The sequence below is a fragment of the Diachasmimorpha longicaudata genome, chromosome 3 (genome assembly GCF_034640455.1).
Source record: "Diachasmimorpha longicaudata isolate KC_UGA_2023 chromosome 3, iyDiaLong2, whole genome shotgun sequence".
In the NCBI taxonomy this organism is placed as follows: domain Eukaryota; kingdom Metazoa; phylum Arthropoda; class Insecta; order Hymenoptera; family Braconidae; genus Diachasmimorpha; species Diachasmimorpha longicaudata.
In genome coordinates, this window is record NC_087227.1 from 5772348 (window position 1) to 5790058 (window position 17711).

Genomic DNA, 17711 nt, shown 5'->3' on the forward strand with positions numbered 1-17711 from the left:
TACTTTAGGCTCTTATTTTTTCGATGTCTGATGTTGTTTGACGAGAATGTGCTGGATCTGACGAAACTGATCTCGTAGATCTTTAGAGGCAGTAGAGTAAATCGATGGAAGTCAAAGGTATAGGTGACACGAAAGGGTCAGATGTCTCCGACCTTGCGGGAGAAGAAAAATATTTGTGTTGTGAAATAATTGAACGATAAAACAATTGATGGAGATTCCGGGCGTTTTTCAACGTAATTGCGGATGTCAGGTTGTTAGAGATGATATCGTAAGGTCAATTTGATTATGCGACGAAATTGGGAGACGGAATTTAATTTTTCTCGGGGGAATAAGAACTTTTTAAGACGGTAGAAAATTGCAGGAACTGGGTGGAGCTGCCCTCCGGGACGTAGATCATGTCCTAAGTATGTGCCAGATCATGTAATGGTTCAATAACCATCACATCTGCTGAACAAACTGGAGAACATCAACGGCATCAAGTCTTTCACGACAAGAAAATTAATTGACCACCATTTTATAGAGGAAGTGTGCCAATTTTTAAAGAATTGTGAATAACAAGTGTAGCATACATTCGGTTGAACAGGAGAAAATAAATGTATATAAGAAGTAAATATGTAACACAATGACAGGAGAATCTCCCACATTATGAGATCCATCAGTATGAATAAATAAATAACAAAATAAATGATATATTTATTTAAATATTAATTTAATTTAGATAATCTTGATTATTTAGGATTTCTTTTCCAGTTGTACTCTTGCAATTGATTGAAAAAATTGTCAACTGAAAATATTCAAAAGCAGCATATCCAGTCGGTAAAATACCGACGGGAGGGTACAGCTACTATAATAGTTTTATTTTAATTTTGCAGTGAGTCTTATCTTCTGACAAAAATTAAACGTCTGTTTTACGTCCCTGTAAGTTTCTAGCTTATTGTCATTCTGAAAGAGATTTTTTTTTATTTTTGTACTTCGTTTTCAAAGGATTGACATCAATGGAAAGTATAGGATGATCCAGATGAAGAAGAGAATCATCAACGCTGCCATGGTTCTGGAACGGAAGCTATCCCAACCGACTAGAGTTTGACGTGGTCTCATCGACGGGTCGTCAGAAAATTCTGACTGAAAAACAATTACCCAGTTGTAGTTTATCTAACAATTTTGAAGACTACAAATGGGTGGAATAATTTTCAAAAGAGAAGATTATCAGATATTTCATTACTTCATCATCGAAAAATAGTACAGCATTTTTCTTTTGCATTTCCACACTTTCATCTTCACTTTTTGCTGGTTTTGGAGATTTCTGAATGTTGGGAGAAATGTTCGAAGGGCCCGGTTGAGAAATTGGATGGGTTTTGTGAACGTCGATGAATGTCGAGGACTCTTGAAATTTTCTCCGGGGATTTTCGTGAATTTTTTTAACATGGGTTTCCACGATGGTGTCTAGATTAAAATCAAACCTCATTTGATTAATCAGACTCTCGTCCCTCGATTAATTAATTAATTGGCGACACATTTGTCTGTCTCATATCTTTGTATTTCATTTTATGGAAAAATACATACCGCTATTATTGCTGTGCAATTGCGGAATTCTGTCACCTCATTAATTCTCTTAAATCTTAAACTAATGATTCCGGTTACATTTCAAATTAATGCACTTAACCAGTACATGATGAATGTCACAATCAAACGAGATTAATTAACCTGGCAATTGTTTTCATGTGACTGTAGTCGAGGGAATGGAATTTTAAATATATTATAATAAAGAAGACTATTCGTAACAAAAAATAGAATATTAAAAAATAGAACAATTATTGCTCTCACTTTGTAACAGATAGAATAAAAGTATTTGCCTATCTAATCACAGTATTTACAATTCTCGGTTAAATTATGTTGTTGCTCCTGTTTATCTCTGTCACCGCAGAGTTATCTCCACTTCGTGACGCCATTTCTGTAAAAAAATAAAGATGAATCACAAAATAGTCCATTCAAACTAGCTCGGCCCTTAATAAATTCAAAGATCATTGAAAACTACCCAAAATTTTGCAAAAATTCAATCCCTTTTTGAATCGTAATTTTTTCCTCAATTTAATTATAGTTTTTTTCAAGAAAAAAAAACTTTAAAAAATCAAAACAAGACAGTCAGCACATCTCTATAGCTCTCGTCCTTCAATATCCCTTTAACACCCTCCCTTTAACACCCTTAAATATTAACCGATTGCCCCTTTCATTTCTATAGACCCTGAATATTTTTAAAGATCAAATATTTTTCATACAATTTCTTATCTCATCTCTCATCGCTCCTCCATTACAAAAATAGAAAATAACAGAAACAAGTTGATACCTCTGGAGTCCAGCTCCACCAGCTGGTCCTCAAGCCCCTGAATACTCTCCAGAATCACCGTTTCCCTCTTCAATCGTTCAGACAACGGCTCTAGATCACCTTGAAGCCCACAAAACAGTTCGGAACACACAACACAGCTCGACACGAAAGTCTTTGTTCCCCCACAGTTATCAATCATCACAGTAATTCATACTGTGACAATATAGTGTAGACAATAATCCACACGATGAGTGCGACAATGCACGATACCAGGAAGACAGTTTTCAGCGAGTGCCAGGGGCTCTCAGGCTTGTGCTGAATATTCATCGGTATTTTACATGGGCCATTATAACAAGGCCCTCCCCCAATAGGTCTAGAAGATGATGCTGCAGGTGTTGGTAAGGACATTCTCACTTCTCCAAGCTCCGTTCCCGGTAAATCAATTTCTGATGATTTGGAACCATTCAAATGTGCAGGATTGTCCATCTGAAATGTTCACGGAATAATAAATACAACAAATGATAGACTTTTACATACCATTTGTGTACATTTTGTAAATAATAACAAACAAGCAGTGGAACAGAGGCTTGTGACGGTATAAATATGGCAGTTTGTGTATAAATCGACTAATTAAGAATACAATCAATTAATTTAAAATAAATTATTAAATAAGGATGGCCTCGATTTTTTCTATTTTAATAAATTGTCCCATCGTGTAAAATACTAAAGATATTTAGGAACATTATTTTTTTCTGATCATTTTCGTTCTAATTGAGAGAGAAAACATTTTCCGGCTTGAAAGGTACCATTGGAACATTTTTTTTGTCAATTGATTCTACGCGGAAAAATTACTAGCGAAGAATGAGCAACGATAAGCCCGCATTTTTGCATAATAAACACGATTTTGTTTACATACGACGAATGCCTAGAGGAAAACATGTAAATATATCACTCCCACTTGTTATGCTTACAAGATATAAGAACTGTTTCATAGTCGTCGCTTCGTACATTGCACCTGTTACTCGAAATTACAAAAAAATCCGAAAGTATAATAATCATTGGAGAGCTTAGCGATGGACTGAGGAATTATCAAGAACGGCGTGATCAAGGACACTTGCCTTTCGCTTTCAAGCCACAAGAAGTGCTCTATGTATGTCGGGTAAACATGATAGGTGCATGAGAAACTTAATATAAAAGAGCAATCTGTCAAGGTATGGGTGTGGGTAATATTAATATTAATATTGAGGTTTTCACTGTCCATCGCGCTTCGGCGCCGTTAGCTTTAATCTTTCCGCAAGTGATAAGATAGTTATGGAATTCACACCTTTTTTGCGGAATGAAATAAATCGAGACGAATATTTTTTTGTCGAATATTCATTGATCGGAGAAAAATATTTATGTAATAAAATTATATTTTTCGGCGTGGTGATTAGGCACCGAAATACCTAGTTAGATATTGATTAGGACAGTGGTACTATGCTTGACGATAACTATTAAATATTAATGACCTTGAATATTGGCAATTATCAAAGGACTTCACTCAAGGTTTTTATTAACATGATCACGTTCTAGAACAATATAATTGGTATAACTCAAACACAATGAAGATTACTTAATAATGACGCGTAATGACTAGTAATGACTCGACTGGGGGAATAAGGGATTAGATAAATGAATAGTTGTCTGTGGTAAATTGATATTTAGCAATAACATTTTTTTTATCAGTGTAGGGAAAAATTGGAGGCTCGTAAAAAGCAATGAGAAAAGGGGAGAAAAAGTCTTGAGCAATTTTCTTCGAATCATTTAATTCTTTCAGTGTGAGTCACGTTGTTCTTTTTGTCAGATATGCCTGAGTATTGCAATTTTTTTTATCATCAATCATATTTGATCGGACGGATTGATGTCGATAACGAAGTGGATTTCGAAATTCATCAACGGAATAAAATTGCAGTTATAAAAAACCAATTAACCTTTCTCGTCTAATTTAGGTAATTCTTTCTTTCTGGTTTATTTCATATAATACGCATTGTATTTCAAGACAATATTTTCCTAAAATTGAAGACGAAATCTGTCCATATCGGCATCGATCACTGCTCACATATTGATTAATGAAAAAGATCGCGTTCAATTTCTTTTTTTCATTGAAATTTTTAATTCGACTGTTGTCATTACGTTTATGCTCTGAATGACTTACTTTTTGTTATCATTATCCATATTTGATGAGACAGATCGAGAATAACCCTTTACCCCCCCCCCCTCCCCGCAGAGACAGAGAACATTTTTGGAGTTATCAGAACTTTAATCATTAAAAAATAATTAATTAAAGTTCTCGTCATATTCTCAAAATAATTGTCATTGTTTTTTTTGGATTCACTACTAAAAATAATTAAAAAAATAGATTATGGGAGGGAAATATTGCACACATTCAAGAAAAACACGTCAACAATTCTGATTCGACTCACGTCATTTTGGAGCGTCCGATGACTATCACAACATTTTTTGGAATTATCCATAATACCGTTTTCATTTCACTATGGATAGTACAAATATTGCAAAATAATTTCCGCAATGTTTTTCCCCGATGTCTCCTTTCACCCGATGAGGTAATCTATACAGAGAATTTCTGACATTTTTAACAGAATTTTTTAAACGCGGTTTAAGGTCACACGAGGATGGGAATGTTGAAATAAAACCGCCGGAGACGATTGCGGTAGGAACTGTCGAGTTAAACTTCACTCACTAGACTGGTTAATACCGTCAAATGGTTTATCGTAGCCGACCCCTGAGCCCCCCGATTATCTGACCCTCTCGTATATTCCAATATCTGTATTGTGCTACCGTTTGTGGGAAACGATGACGATTTTTTATCCGATTAATTGTGTTGCGGGGAACACGTCGGTGTTTTAATCAGATTGATTATTTGACTTTAATGAGCCACCAGGAAATGGGTTTATGGATGGAACGTTATCGACTTTATGATTCAAATTTTAATTGTTCTAGATTGGAGATTGATAACGAAAGCCGGGAGGGGGGACAGAGTTCATTCGTTATGTTGATGTCTCTGAAAATTCTAAAAAGACTTTTTGGGAGTGGTATTGGACGAGAAATTAATGATTTAAAAATGAAATGCGAGATTAAGAAACTCAGAAATTTTTTACAAGTATTTTTTTGTCCGTTAAACAAACTACGAAAAATATGTGTCAAACCGACATCTCGAAACGTATCGATTGATCGATTTACTCCTTGTAACTCTATGTAATAGACATGAAGAGCCCAGTGAAAGTGAAAACGAAAGTTTCCCGAATGTTAACACAACCATCACCGCTGGCAGTACAAAACGAAAAAATAGGTCGACATATAATTTATAATTCCAGTAAAAATATCCGGATCAAAGTGGATAATTGTGCCACTTCTATGTAATTACCCATAATTTTAGCGATTTGATATCCAGAATATTTTCAAAAAATTTCCGCTCCATTCAATAATAATTTTACCACACGGAGAGAAAAACTCATTACCGTAACGTGCGATGTACTTTATTCATATTCTAATAGTCCGCTTCGAAAAAGTTTTCGTTTTGCCTCGATCTTGTTCAGTTCATAATGAGCCATCATCGATCATTGATATTTCAACAACACCTATTCAGTCTCGTCATGAATATGAAACACCGCATTTAAATTGAATTTTAAACACAGTGTACTCTGATCAATAGATATATGTTTACCACACATCAATTTGGCAGATCGATTTTGGTTATTACAGAGAAATGTTTAAAATAATATTAATACTTCCCGAAATTAAAATATGTACAATACTTTCTGAAATTTAGGAAAATTGTCTCAAGATCATAAAACTTTGTGAGTCATTGAATAATAATAAATTTTAAAAATAGCACATGTTTTACGCCAATTTTATCAATGTTATGTTTCTCAGAAATTTCTAAAAAAAGTAAAAAACTAAAGAATACCGGAAAACCCTGGTCAACATGATAATTCTCGAGGGCATAAATAAAACAGTATTTTCGTAACATGAAACCTTTCTCGATCAGCGATTTACTAATACCTAGAAAGCTCGATGAACGTCCTGACAACTTCATAAAATTCGTGATAATTCCGTGAACAATCAAAGTCTCCAATGACAGCAAACCATCAGATAATCCACATAGTGAAGCGTTCGTAAAAAAATAGTGACAACAGGATATAGCAGACGTATTTCCCCTCGAAAAAAAAAAATAGTAAAAAACCTAATGAGACCCTAATCGAGACTACCAATGACCCCCTGACACATATTCGTCAACCGACTCGTTCGTTAGTAAATTATTACTGCACCATAGAATGCAAAATCTTATTATTTCTAGGAATAAAATCGTGATGGGACGACGAGGAGTGCAATTTATCCAGTACCGGCAATTTTGTGTTCTCTCTTCACGACTCAGTATATAATCGCGGTTGTGGTCATTACGTTGGATTATACACTTATCAGATGCGGAATATGTACGAGGAGTTGGTTGAATAACAAAAAGGCTGAGTCAGGTAAGTTTTTCCTTACAAAATCAAAAATTTATTCATGAATAGGAATGTATTTTTTTAATTGAAACAAACGGATTGTTGTTAATGTTTAGATATTGTATTATTGTTTTTTACATCAGTGAATGGGCCATTTGCATTCTATGTTTGAAATTAAATGTATTTATTTTGATTTATTGCTCAATATTTCTCGATATGATTTTTAATATGACTGAGAAATCATAGAACACCTTGTGAAAGAAAAAGAAATGGCTCAGTCAGGAATTCATAGGAAATTTATAGGACTTGACAATACCGAATTTTCAAACAAAAAAAAATTAAATCTATCAATCGGTTGGCTAATAATTAGTCAAAATAATGAACAAACGTGAATAGTAAGTCCATACACGCATACAGATGCAGTTTAAAAATCGATCTTTCAAACTTTTTGGAGCATATATTTGGTTGACTCAACACAAAGAGGTGAAACTCGAGTTTGGTCAATTACAAGGCTTCCAGTCACAAATTTAAATAATTTTTATTGGTATTTTTATCATTTTCACGATCTACTAATTCTAAATAAGTTTTATGATATCGAGATAAAGTGAAACGTGAATAGGGGATGGGGTTCATTGACTCTGATCGTTAAATAATGCATTATAATATCAGAAAAAAGGTAAATGACAGAAATGAAGAAATCGGTGCAGTACAGACAGAGATATTTATTTGCAAATGTTTCAAAATGCCAATAAATTAGTCTGAAATATTTTATGATTCGGTAATGTACGATTCGGCAAAAAATATGAAATAGTCAGTTTCTATTATATTCAGTACGAGAAGTCAAAGTGTTTTTATATTTTCACAGAGAGCGAACTATCCCTGGAATTGCAAATTGTTATTGACACTAAAGACCCCTTCACTCTCAGAAAATTACTCTCGCCAGTGCAATTTAAAAAAAATATATATAAATAATTTCTTACAATTCTGAGTTACAAATTGGATGAATCTTCAGTGCCGAATAATCGCGAATTTTTACTGACAGGAAAATTGTTGATAACTACTCTTGTAGATAACAATTATTCTCAATTACGTAAGCTCATTAATTTCCCGTAATTATTCCTCAGACAACAGCTGTCTATTTTGCAACTACTTTATTCAACTATTCACCATAAAAATAATAACAAAAACCTTCGATTAAATATTTTATTCTCCAACAACCTTGATGTCTCATGAAAAAGCAATGATCGTTATGTTGTCATCGATCCTCTCGCATTGCCATAGAAAGTCATAGACTAAAAACAAGACAACTTCTAAAATCAATCGATATCGATCGATCCTCCAAGAGCAATAGAACCTCCACTTGTGGTGATATCCATTGTAACTGAATAACCACCGTTATCTTTTCTCTGTTTTGAAGAACATCAATATTCCAGTGCTCCACGTAAAACAGATAAATTTTCTCACCTGCTGAGGTTTCCACGTATGTTTGAAAAATAATTTGAAACACTTCATGCTAAATAACTGCTGAACAAAGCACACGTCATTTATAAAACATCAGGCACTGATTTTCGCGTGACAGGGATATCAGTTAAGGTCGCAATGTTGTTGTTAACAGTCCATCGAAATATCAGAAATTCAACGCAATGACTCGAGACACGGGAGACATTTAAATGAAATGGAATTTTTAAATAAACGAGTGGGACTCGCGTGCGCATTCGCGTTGAGCATTCAAGAAACACTGCACGATCTCGCGGTGATGAGCGATTGAGAGCGAAGAGTGAGAGGTGAAGTGGCGCTCACGACCATCAAAATTTTTCTAACTCAGTGGTAGAGTTTAATGGGTCAAATGTGATGTTCTTAATGACTGTTCTAGCATCTCGGCTTCTGGGGTGAAAGGTCGGTTGACCTTCATTGGAGCTGTGAAAATCTCTGATACTAGTCATTGATTTTTTCCAAGATATCAATCGTTGCTGAAGAATAGTGTGACGATTAGTGTAAAATATTAGCTCCTTCAATTTAGTCTCACGTCTGGATCTTTATTCTGTTTTTAACATTTACTTTCGGGTCAGGGAATCGATATAATTCTAGCTAGGTTGATAATCTGATGTGGTGTGCTCGAGAGACCGATCGAGAGTGTCCTTCGCTCTCGGTTCGTCCAGGGTGAGAGGTCTATGGGGTTGTTTAGGTGTTGGGATGTTTAGGTCATGAAGAACCCGAATATTTTCCGTTATTCCCTGATAGGTTTACAATGGATCGATTGTTTGTGTTGATGTCATAATTACTTCCAACACAATAATTATATTCATGTCGAAAAATATTTTTTCTCTACTGATGTTCACTAATCTTCGTACGATTATTGGCATTGGATATTCATCGAACTCAAAAAGGTGAAAATCATTGAAAAAAAATCATTTATGAGTAACAACAGGATTTGTTTCATCTCCAATAACAAATTTTATCGTGAGACCCAAAATCGTAGGAAATCTCGAATTTTTATGACGATTATTTGTTGTGTGAGCATGTGTGTGTACACATACACATTCATATACATGCAGACAATGTTCAAAGAAACGATTGTTGGAAAGTAGTTTACATGTTCAAGCATTTCCTATGAAAATTAGTAAATAAAAAATAATCACGAGTACAATGATTCCATTCGAAAACTGAAAACAACAGTAGGAGGACTAGGACTCTTGATACTTCTCTTGGGTGACGACTTACTATGATGAATATCTTGTTCGAAAGTTTTGAAGTGAATCATCGGTGAATGTATGTACAGAGCAATATTTGATTTCTCGTTTTACTATGCGCTGTGTCCTACTGATTAGATTAACGATTGAAATATGAGGAAATACGAGGTGGCACTTGGTTGAGTTGACTGACACTTCATTTCATTATCAGATAATATTTTCAATGATCTCACAAATCCGTAAACATAGATTGGATTATCAGTACTCTACTCTTTATAAATAGATAATTTATAGTTATGGTAAATAGGGCTTCATCTCCTGACGGAAAAATTCGGGAAATTAATTTCTGGTATTTCTTGCTCATTTTTGAAGTCTGTTTTGGTGATGGCTGATTGAGGACTGCCAGTTTTACGAAGCCATTCTTTCCTGTTAAAATGAGGAATTAAATCAGACAAGATTATTGGCAAAGGTTCTAATAGGATAAATTTTACCCACATTATTTCAACTTTTGACTTTTCTCCTTCAATTCTTCCAGTCACTGTATTGTCATCAGTATTCATGCACCAGCCTTTTAGCGAAAGCTCCTCAGCCTTTTTCTGAGTATACTAGATTTAAACAATATATTGAAGAGAAATTGTCGGGATTATATTCGTTTTTTAATATAAATCGATAAATTTATCATGAACTGAACAATTGATTGATCAATGAGGTGATAAATTTTAGCGAGTGAACAATTGTCTAAAATGAAGAATTATTGCAAGAATTATTATAAAATGCACTTTATTTGAATGAATGGGGAATGATTTGCTCAAAAAATACCTCTTGAATGACTAATTATAAATAATGAGTGCAAACCATTATTTATTTATTGTTCATAAATCCGTTTGATAACTGCAAGTAGACTACAACCCTCATTTTTTGAGTTAGGATTTTTTGTCGTTTAAAAAAAAGTGCACAATGCACTTAAAAGCAGAATTTTTGATATTCCTACATTTTGTTCAATTGATAAAATTGGAACGCAAAAAATTCTCAGACTGCGGTCGATAAAAAATATCTACTGTATCAGGCTCGGAGGTCACCACATTTTCTCATACTCAATGATAATAATTACGTGACAGTCCGTGTTTTGCCGGGTTTCAGTCTTAAATATGTGGGTGTCATCAATACACCTCAAGATAATCTCTGGTGCTCACCTTTCTGAAGAAAACCCCTGAAAATGTTAAACGAAAATTCATGATTTTTTTCTATTTTTATTGTTACATGACCAGTACCTTGAACTCTTCCAAACACTTCGAAATCAACTCCAACGAATTTTGCCATGTTTCCTCTTTCTTCGGTTCTCCGGCTTGACAGAAAGACAATTGCACACACTCCAACACTCAGAACCACTACGAAACCGCTTTTCAACGCTGCATTCATAGAAAACAATTCAATTTGAATCGATAAAACTCAAACTTCAAAAATCAATAAATTACGTGCATCAATTTTTGTTTTATAAAAAAACGCATCACTCTACTGCCGCCCACCCAAATAGATGGGGCTGTTGACAGTATCGCGTCGGTAAAACAGACCTACAAAAATTTTCTGCCATCAAATTTCCTCAAACCTCAAATCAAAATTCAGACTCCCCATCTCCGACATCCGGGAATCATAACTGCACGTGGGAAATAGGAATTCATCCAAATTAAAAAATTATTTCCTCTCTAATTAAAAAAGTGAATTAATCACGTGACCCCTCTCGAAGCCAGCCCTTACCCCAATATTGACCCACCTGCTCGTATCACCACAATTTCCCGCCCAAAAACCTCCCTAGATCTCGCTAGGGATTTTCCCAAACTCACCAGTGGAACATTCGAGTATTAAAAAATCCCTAAAGATATAACCTCTCGACCATAAAACGTCATAAGATCGCCACACAGTCGGCTAAGCCGCTGTTCTGTCCTGCTGCTGTATGTATGTGTCATCCCCCCACCCCTCAAATTTTTCTCATCTAAAATCTCCGTTCTACATCGTCTCCCGCAGTATCAAAACGCATACAACGCGAGGTGGTTGCCAACACCATAGTAATGTCGCGACGTATCTCCTTGATTTTCCACTCGCTCTCCCTCAGACTTCCAGCTTAAATAAATCCCTCCCAACGTTCGTGTGGTACCGATTATTCATCATCGCCGACCTGTCAAAACGATAATTGGTAAATTGGTTGTTTGAAAAACCATCGGCTGTGCCATGTAAGAGGTCCCAATAAATCGTGTCCAACGCGATTTACTCCTCTGAATAAATTGTAAATATATTCTCAACGTGATTTAACCTCTTCAAAACTTGATAAATGAGGTGAAGTAACAACGGTTGGATGGCATTCAGCGACGTGGTGATGGTGTTTTGGTGTCTTGTGTCGTTGTTATCGTGAAGTAACATGAAAATTTCAAGTTGCGAATGATGAAACACTACTGGAACACCTGGTAAAATAAAAAAATTCAATCGAGATATTTGAGCTTATGGAAGAAGTCAGCTGGTCAACGTGTTGTCAATGATGATGATCAATGATATTCAGTGAGAGATATGGAGTGACAGTCGACCAAGCGACATCAATATAAACAATATCATCTTGTTTATCACTTTTCACAACGATTGTACCTGTCTTTTTTATTGTTTCAAGACGAGGGGACATCGTGGGCATCGAAATTATCTGGAAAAAGAAACGAAAAGAGGAGGACAACAGAACAGAGTTGAACAATTTCATTTCGATGATTTATCCCTTCGAGTAGAATCTGAAGATTAACTCGATCATCGATTGGAGGATAGAAATCGAAGAGGTGTTTGTGATTTTTTTTTGTTGTATGTGAAGAATATAATATTCGATAACAATGACGGCGATACTGGTGTCTGTCGCTGAGCTCTCAAATATTTTCTCCGTTCTCGCAGTATTGATATGCTTCTGCGGAGTTGTACTGTTTATCATGAGGTGAGCTCTCTTTATCTGACTGCATGTTGGAAAAAAAACCATATGGATGGGCCTTTTGGCCCCGAGGGTTTGCTTGCTCGTGAGGTTAGGAAACGTTTCTGTGAGGGAGGTGATTTTGAGTCGAGGGATCATTGTGGTGATGTCTTCAGAGGGAATGGGTTTGGAGGGAAATTTTACCCATTTCCTTGTTGAGAATGGCATTATCTACGAGTTCGGTCTGATGATATTTTCTCGTATCACGAATGGTTCTAGAGATATTTCAGTTTTATTATTGAAATGTTCTAGAATTATCGCGTTTTTATCGGAATGCTTGAATATGTTATGTTTCTAGGTATTTCTCACGACTTTTACATAGATTGTGATATCGGAGATGAGTCTACAGATATCTAAGTCGTGAGGAAATTGATTTTAGACATCTCCGTTAAATCGTAGGCTGTGAGAGATGTATACCAGTTTTCGTGCGCGTCGTCTTCACGGGGTTTTACTGATATCTTATCGTTTCTCGATTTTTTACTAATTTCTGAGTCATTTGTCAGTCGGTGTTTAAAATATCCTAGTGAGCATGTTGCTTAGCTGAAAAAACATCCCTTAGATATCCTTTTATTAAAATGATAATCAACTGAAAAGAAAAATCAAGAACTCAATCATTGCTCCATTAAGATCAAAAAATTCGAAAGCTTTAAACATTATAGACAAATTTATCCTAAATACTAGACAAAAAATCTGGAAAACTGTTGCAGTTTTATTTGCATAGACTGAAAAAAAACACTCATGTAGTGTAAATAAATTATATAGATTTGATCACTTCGAGTTACTAAAAGTAAACTCAAAGCAAAGAAGTTTTCAACATCAATATAATTATCAGAAATCAATTAAAAGTATAAATTCATTGGTATTTTGGACGCCAAGAGTCTGCAATCTCAAGAATGTTTTGAAGATTATATCAGAGATTAGGACAGTGATTTTGTTTTCTTCCTGTTTACTACGGAAATATTTTGTAATTATCGATGACCTTAGGGAAGTCAGTAGACATATCCCGAAGGCCATGGATTTTTTTATTGAAAAACTTTATGTGGGTCTAACACATTCTAAACATTCTACAACAGCAGTGAGAAATTTATATTCTTTTATTAAAGGGTTAAAGGATATCCAGTCTTTTACAGATAATATTGGCTGTCATATAACTTCAACAATTTTCAATCACTAAATTTGTTACTTATAATACCACGAGAGCTTCGACATCATCGGATGTTTCCTAAAAAATTTATTACAAACAAAAAATCCCGACCGCAATAGGCGATTGATATTTCAGCAAAAAGTGTGACAAGCTCATTTGTTTGTAGGCAACCTAGAGGAATATATTCGATTAATAACATATTTTCAATGAAATAATAATTTGTTTACAAACTAATATATCAAAATGTACGAACTGTGACGAGTCCTCTGATAAAATTAAGTTTCGAAACGTGGAAACAATGAAATTCTATTTTCATATGAAAGAATTCGCAGTCAACAGCATATAATTTATAGAATCTACGATATTTTTCTCTCAGAGTGAATATTTCACAATTATCACCTGAGGAATCAGCTGGATTTATAAGAAAATTTCATAAAATATTTTCGTAAGCCCGTGACATTCTCCAGAAAAAAATGTCCTTGTAAAATATCCACGTGCGGACCGAGGCTCGATGTTCCGTATGATAAGCATAAAATACCTATTAATAATATATTTATCAATTTATTCATGACAGAGAAACAAATTGCGCTTAAATTGCTCTCAATAATTAGGGTTCGTTTGCCACGGTATTAGCGAGGATTAGAACAGTTGATCGGTTGTGGTTGATGAATTTGGTAAACTCTGAGTCGATGATTTGCCCACATCCCTCAGATATTTTCGTTTAAAAAATTGAATTAATTAGGGGAGAACGTTTGGTTGATGGCTTCAGGGGTTTACTTCACTCATTGCGCAGTCTGACGCCTTCGAGTCGATCACTTGGCGTATCTATTTGTTGTTGACCTTGTAACTGTCACCATGGTGGAATTATCGATGATTTTTACACCTCTAATCTAAGAACAATATATCGCGCTACCGCGGTTTTTTTATTAACGTGAAATACGGAAGTAGTGGAGAAATAAATAATGTTGAATGTTGATTATAAAGTTATGGAAATTAAATGTTTGTCAAACAAGAATTCATGTTTATGGAAATTCGAGTACTTTCGACATTTATTGATTTTCAAAATTATATTGCTTATTGTTTAGTCATTATCGTGAGTATTTTATCAACAATTATTGAGTGATAAACTCGTGTACTTGTGATCTATTAAAGTAGATCTATAATTTCAGTCATAAATTCACAGATTATCGAACACTAGAGAGAATTTTTCGAACACTTGATCACTTTTGGAATAGGAATTTCGTTATTAATGTAATTATCGTTTCTGTTAAAAGAAAAAAAGTTAAAAAACAGAACTTAACGCAGTTTCTTATGGAAGAATCAACATTTTCGTTGTAGTAAAGGGTTGAAATCTGCATTTTTGATCGTTAGACGAGGAAAAATGAAGTGACGATGTTATCATTTTTTCCCAGAAAATTCAGATAAAAATCCCGGAATGCTCCGGAAAAAATGCCGTAATGAATTCCGTTAAATTTTCCGTCATCATTTCACTCGGGAATTACGGAAAAATACGTTATTTTCGTTGAGTACTTCTCTACGTGATAACTCTCACGATTAAAAAATTTTAATAAAACACCTTCCAGTAATTTTCAACGTATGTTTTTGTTGACCCAAACAAGACTTGAGAAATTGTTTACTTTTCCCACAATATACAAAATGAATTCATATAATCCTCGTTACGTATGCGTCTGCACATGAACACTGAAATCACTTTAACATTACGTAGTCATACCTCTAGAGCTCTAAACAACCAAGAAAATACATTCTTGACTCAGAAAAAATGTTTTTTTTCTGTCTTGCCATCTTTTTGTGTCCTCTTCACGCAGAAATATGACGCAATGTGCGTTACCATACAGTGATCGCAAGCCCTCGTTCGCCAGCTATTCAGTTTCCTGTATAACTGTATAAAAAACATTGAGCAAAGGAAACTACCAGGAACGTTTCACGAACTCTTGCCAAATCGACTCATATATTTCTACAATATATTGTGCGTGCATGTGACAGTCAGTTGATGGTGAAAAAGGCCATGCACTGGAGAGCAAAAAAATGAATACTTGGAGGCAAAGAGAAAAGAAAAATACAAGAGAGAAAGAATGTGAATTGTTTATTGAAACAGATACGAATGTCTGAGCACTGGAATTTTTAGCAATGCCTTTCGCCAATTTAGCTACATCACCACTGGAGTGATAGAAAAAATAATTTTTATTTCGTTACTTGTTTCTTGACTCAACGATTAATTACACGGAAATAAATTTTAGGTAAAAATTGAACGTCGAAGGGGGAAATAAGGGACGAAGGTTAATTTTATGACAAAAATTCGCCTCCCAAGTCGCATTTTTTCAACAAAACTTGACCCAAAAAATTGTTGATTGTCCTTTCGTCCTACGTTTCAACCTCTAAAGGTATGATTTTTATCCAAAATTTATTTTCGTGCAGTGGTAGTTGGTCTAACTGAAAATTTCATAATAAAATTCATTTTTTTATCAGTGTACAATGATGATGATTTTGATGATGATGATGATGATGATGATGATGATGATGATTTTTCCTCGTTGTTTGGTGACATTTGACCGGCTCTAGTAGCTTGCTGTCACAGTAATTAGGGGCTGTGTCTAATGAAGAAAATTCAGACGGTTTTTTTTTTTCAAAGTTGAATTGACGGAAAAACTTTGCGGTATGGGAAAAGTGAAAGAGAGTGGTGGTATACGTGTGTCATAACGTGTAATCGATATATATCTGATTTTGTAACGTTACGACATTACTCGTTCGCATACATTGACCGTGAATTTTTTTCCGTGGGTTTTTTTTTAATGAGCTTCAGGGAATTCTAATTTTGCTGGAAATTTTATGGACTTGTTTGAAGACCTTTATGTTGTTGGGATAATTGGTGTTTGTCGAGGTACGTTTTTGTTAATCATGTGGACTTGCGCAGTTGAAAAGACCTTTCAGGTATAAAATAATCCGCCAAAATAACCGATTAGACGCAGAAAAATTACTAAAAAAACTTACCTTGATGAAAGCGTAATTTTTCACAGAAAATTTAGATAAAAATTACGGAAAGCTGCGAACGGAGAGAAAAATTCTTTAAAAATTACGTGTCTGTTCTGTCAGTTAATTTGAACATCATCGCAGTTTCCAGAACATTGTGAACACCGATGAGTCAGCCCAATGCCAATAAAAGTTCTCGATTATTTCGGAAATCTTTATTTGACAAACCGTAAAATTCAATGATCTGATACCGAAGATGTGCAGAGGATAATTCCGTGGATTTTACTTCATCTAGAATTCAGTTGTAAGATAAATTCAGTAGAATAGGAAATTTTATCAATTGCACAGAAAGACGAATTATCCAAAAATAATGTATCTGTTCCATAAACAGTCAAAACAGTATTCAATAAAAATTATGGAACAGTCGCAGATTTTTTCACTGAACGTTCCATACTTTTTCTGGAACGTTCTGGACTGTTTTCTGAAAGTGCGTAACGCTTCCGTAATTTTTACCGAATATTGTTTTGACTGGCAGATAAAGAAACAGACACGTAATTTTTAAGGAATTTTTTCCTCGGTACAAAAAAATTCTGTAAAACTTCCAAAAAACTTGTCATCACTAGGAAGAATCAGAATGATTGCAGTGCTCTCATAAGGAATGAAAAACGAGATAATAAGTTGGAAGTTGATGTGATTATAGGGCTCGTACTACTGAAAGTTCTGTTTGTGATATTTAACCCTTCGTATAAATTTAAAAAAATGAACATTTCCTTTCCACACGACCAAGGGATTGCTACCAATCCATTCAAAAGCTCTCTCCGAACATAATTTTGCTGTTCTCAGTCTCAAACATGGACGTAATTTTGTCAATACCTATACAATAGTCCTTCATACCATCACCCGATTGGGTCATGGAACGTAATACCACTTTGAATAGCCTTGAAACTATACTTTTGCTCTACAAATAGGCTTCTATGACATTCATAAACATGTGACCCTGAAGTCAAGTTGAGTGACCTCGTTTTCAACAACTTCACTGTTAAAATATTTAATGAATATTGGAGAT

General features: G+C 34.7%; 3 protein-coding genes and 1 long non-coding RNA gene across 9 annotated transcripts in view; 2 read left to right on the forward strand and 2 right to left on the reverse strand.

The window, feature by feature from the left end:
* Positions 1–79: 79 nt before the first annotated feature.
* LOC135161038 (uncharacterized) lies at positions 80–1811 on the forward strand. Its single transcript, XR_010298676.1, has 3 exons — positions 80–268; positions 362–918; positions 985–1811. It is a non-coding gene; the product is annotated as an uncharacterized LOC135161038 (long non-coding RNA).
* On the reverse strand, positions 1516–8559 carry LOC135161037 (uncharacterized). Its single transcript, XM_064118298.1, has 3 exons — positions 8293–8559; positions 2345–2809; positions 1516–1951 (listed from the first exon to the last, which is right to left on the reverse strand). The coding sequence occupies exons 1-2, from the start codon at positions 8338–8340 to the stop codon at positions 2522–2524; spliced, it is 336 nt and encodes a 111-aa protein (XP_063974368.1). The 5' UTR covers positions 8341–8559; the 3' UTR covers positions 1516–1951; positions 2345–2521.
* The window catches only part of LOC135161028 (cell growth regulator with RING finger domain protein 1-like), a 30704-nt gene continuing 19354 nt past the window's right edge, over positions 6362–17711 (forward strand). The window contains exons 1-2 of one of the 6 annotated variants that reach the window (XM_064118278.1): positions 11509–11977; positions 12175–12480. In XM_064118278.1, the coding sequence (XP_063974348.1) occupies positions 12383–12480 (98 nt within the window). In that variant the 5' untranslated portion in view covers positions 11509–11977; positions 12175–12382. Of the gene's footprint in view, positions 6856–11507; positions 12481–12504; positions 17653–17711 lie in introns of those variants that run through there. The other 5 variants (XM_064118281.1, XM_064118279.1, XM_064118280.1 and 2 more) reach the window with 5 other exon arrangements.
* Positions 8293–11058, reverse strand: LOC135161036 (acylphosphatase-1-like). Its single transcript, XM_064118297.1, has 4 exons — positions 10790–11058; positions 10712–10728; positions 10014–10123; positions 8293–9944 (listed from the first exon to the last, which is right to left on the reverse strand). The coding sequence occupies exons 1-4, from the start codon at positions 10935–10937 to the stop codon at positions 9830–9832; spliced, it is 390 nt and encodes a 129-aa protein (XP_063974367.1). The 5' UTR covers positions 10938–11058; the 3' UTR covers positions 8293–9829.

Bases quoted from the DNA above. Each gene is read 5' to 3' on its own strand.
- LOC135161037 (XM_064118298.1), bottom strand. From the start codon at position 8,340: ATGAAGTGTTTCAAATTATTTTTCAAACATACGTGGAAACCTCAGCAG. The intron at 2,810-8,292 runs GTGAGAAAATTT...TGAACATTTCAG, and splicing joins ATACGTGGAAACCTCAGCAG to ATGGACAATCCTGCACATTT.
- LOC135161036 (XM_064118297.1), bottom strand. From the start codon at position 10,937: ATGAATGCAGCGTTGAAAAGCGGTTTCGTAGTGGTTCTGAGTGTTGGA. The intron at 9,945-10,013 runs GTGGGTAAAATT...TCATTTTAACAG, and splicing joins AAGTCAAAAGTTGAAATAAT to GAAAGAATGGCTTCGTAAAA.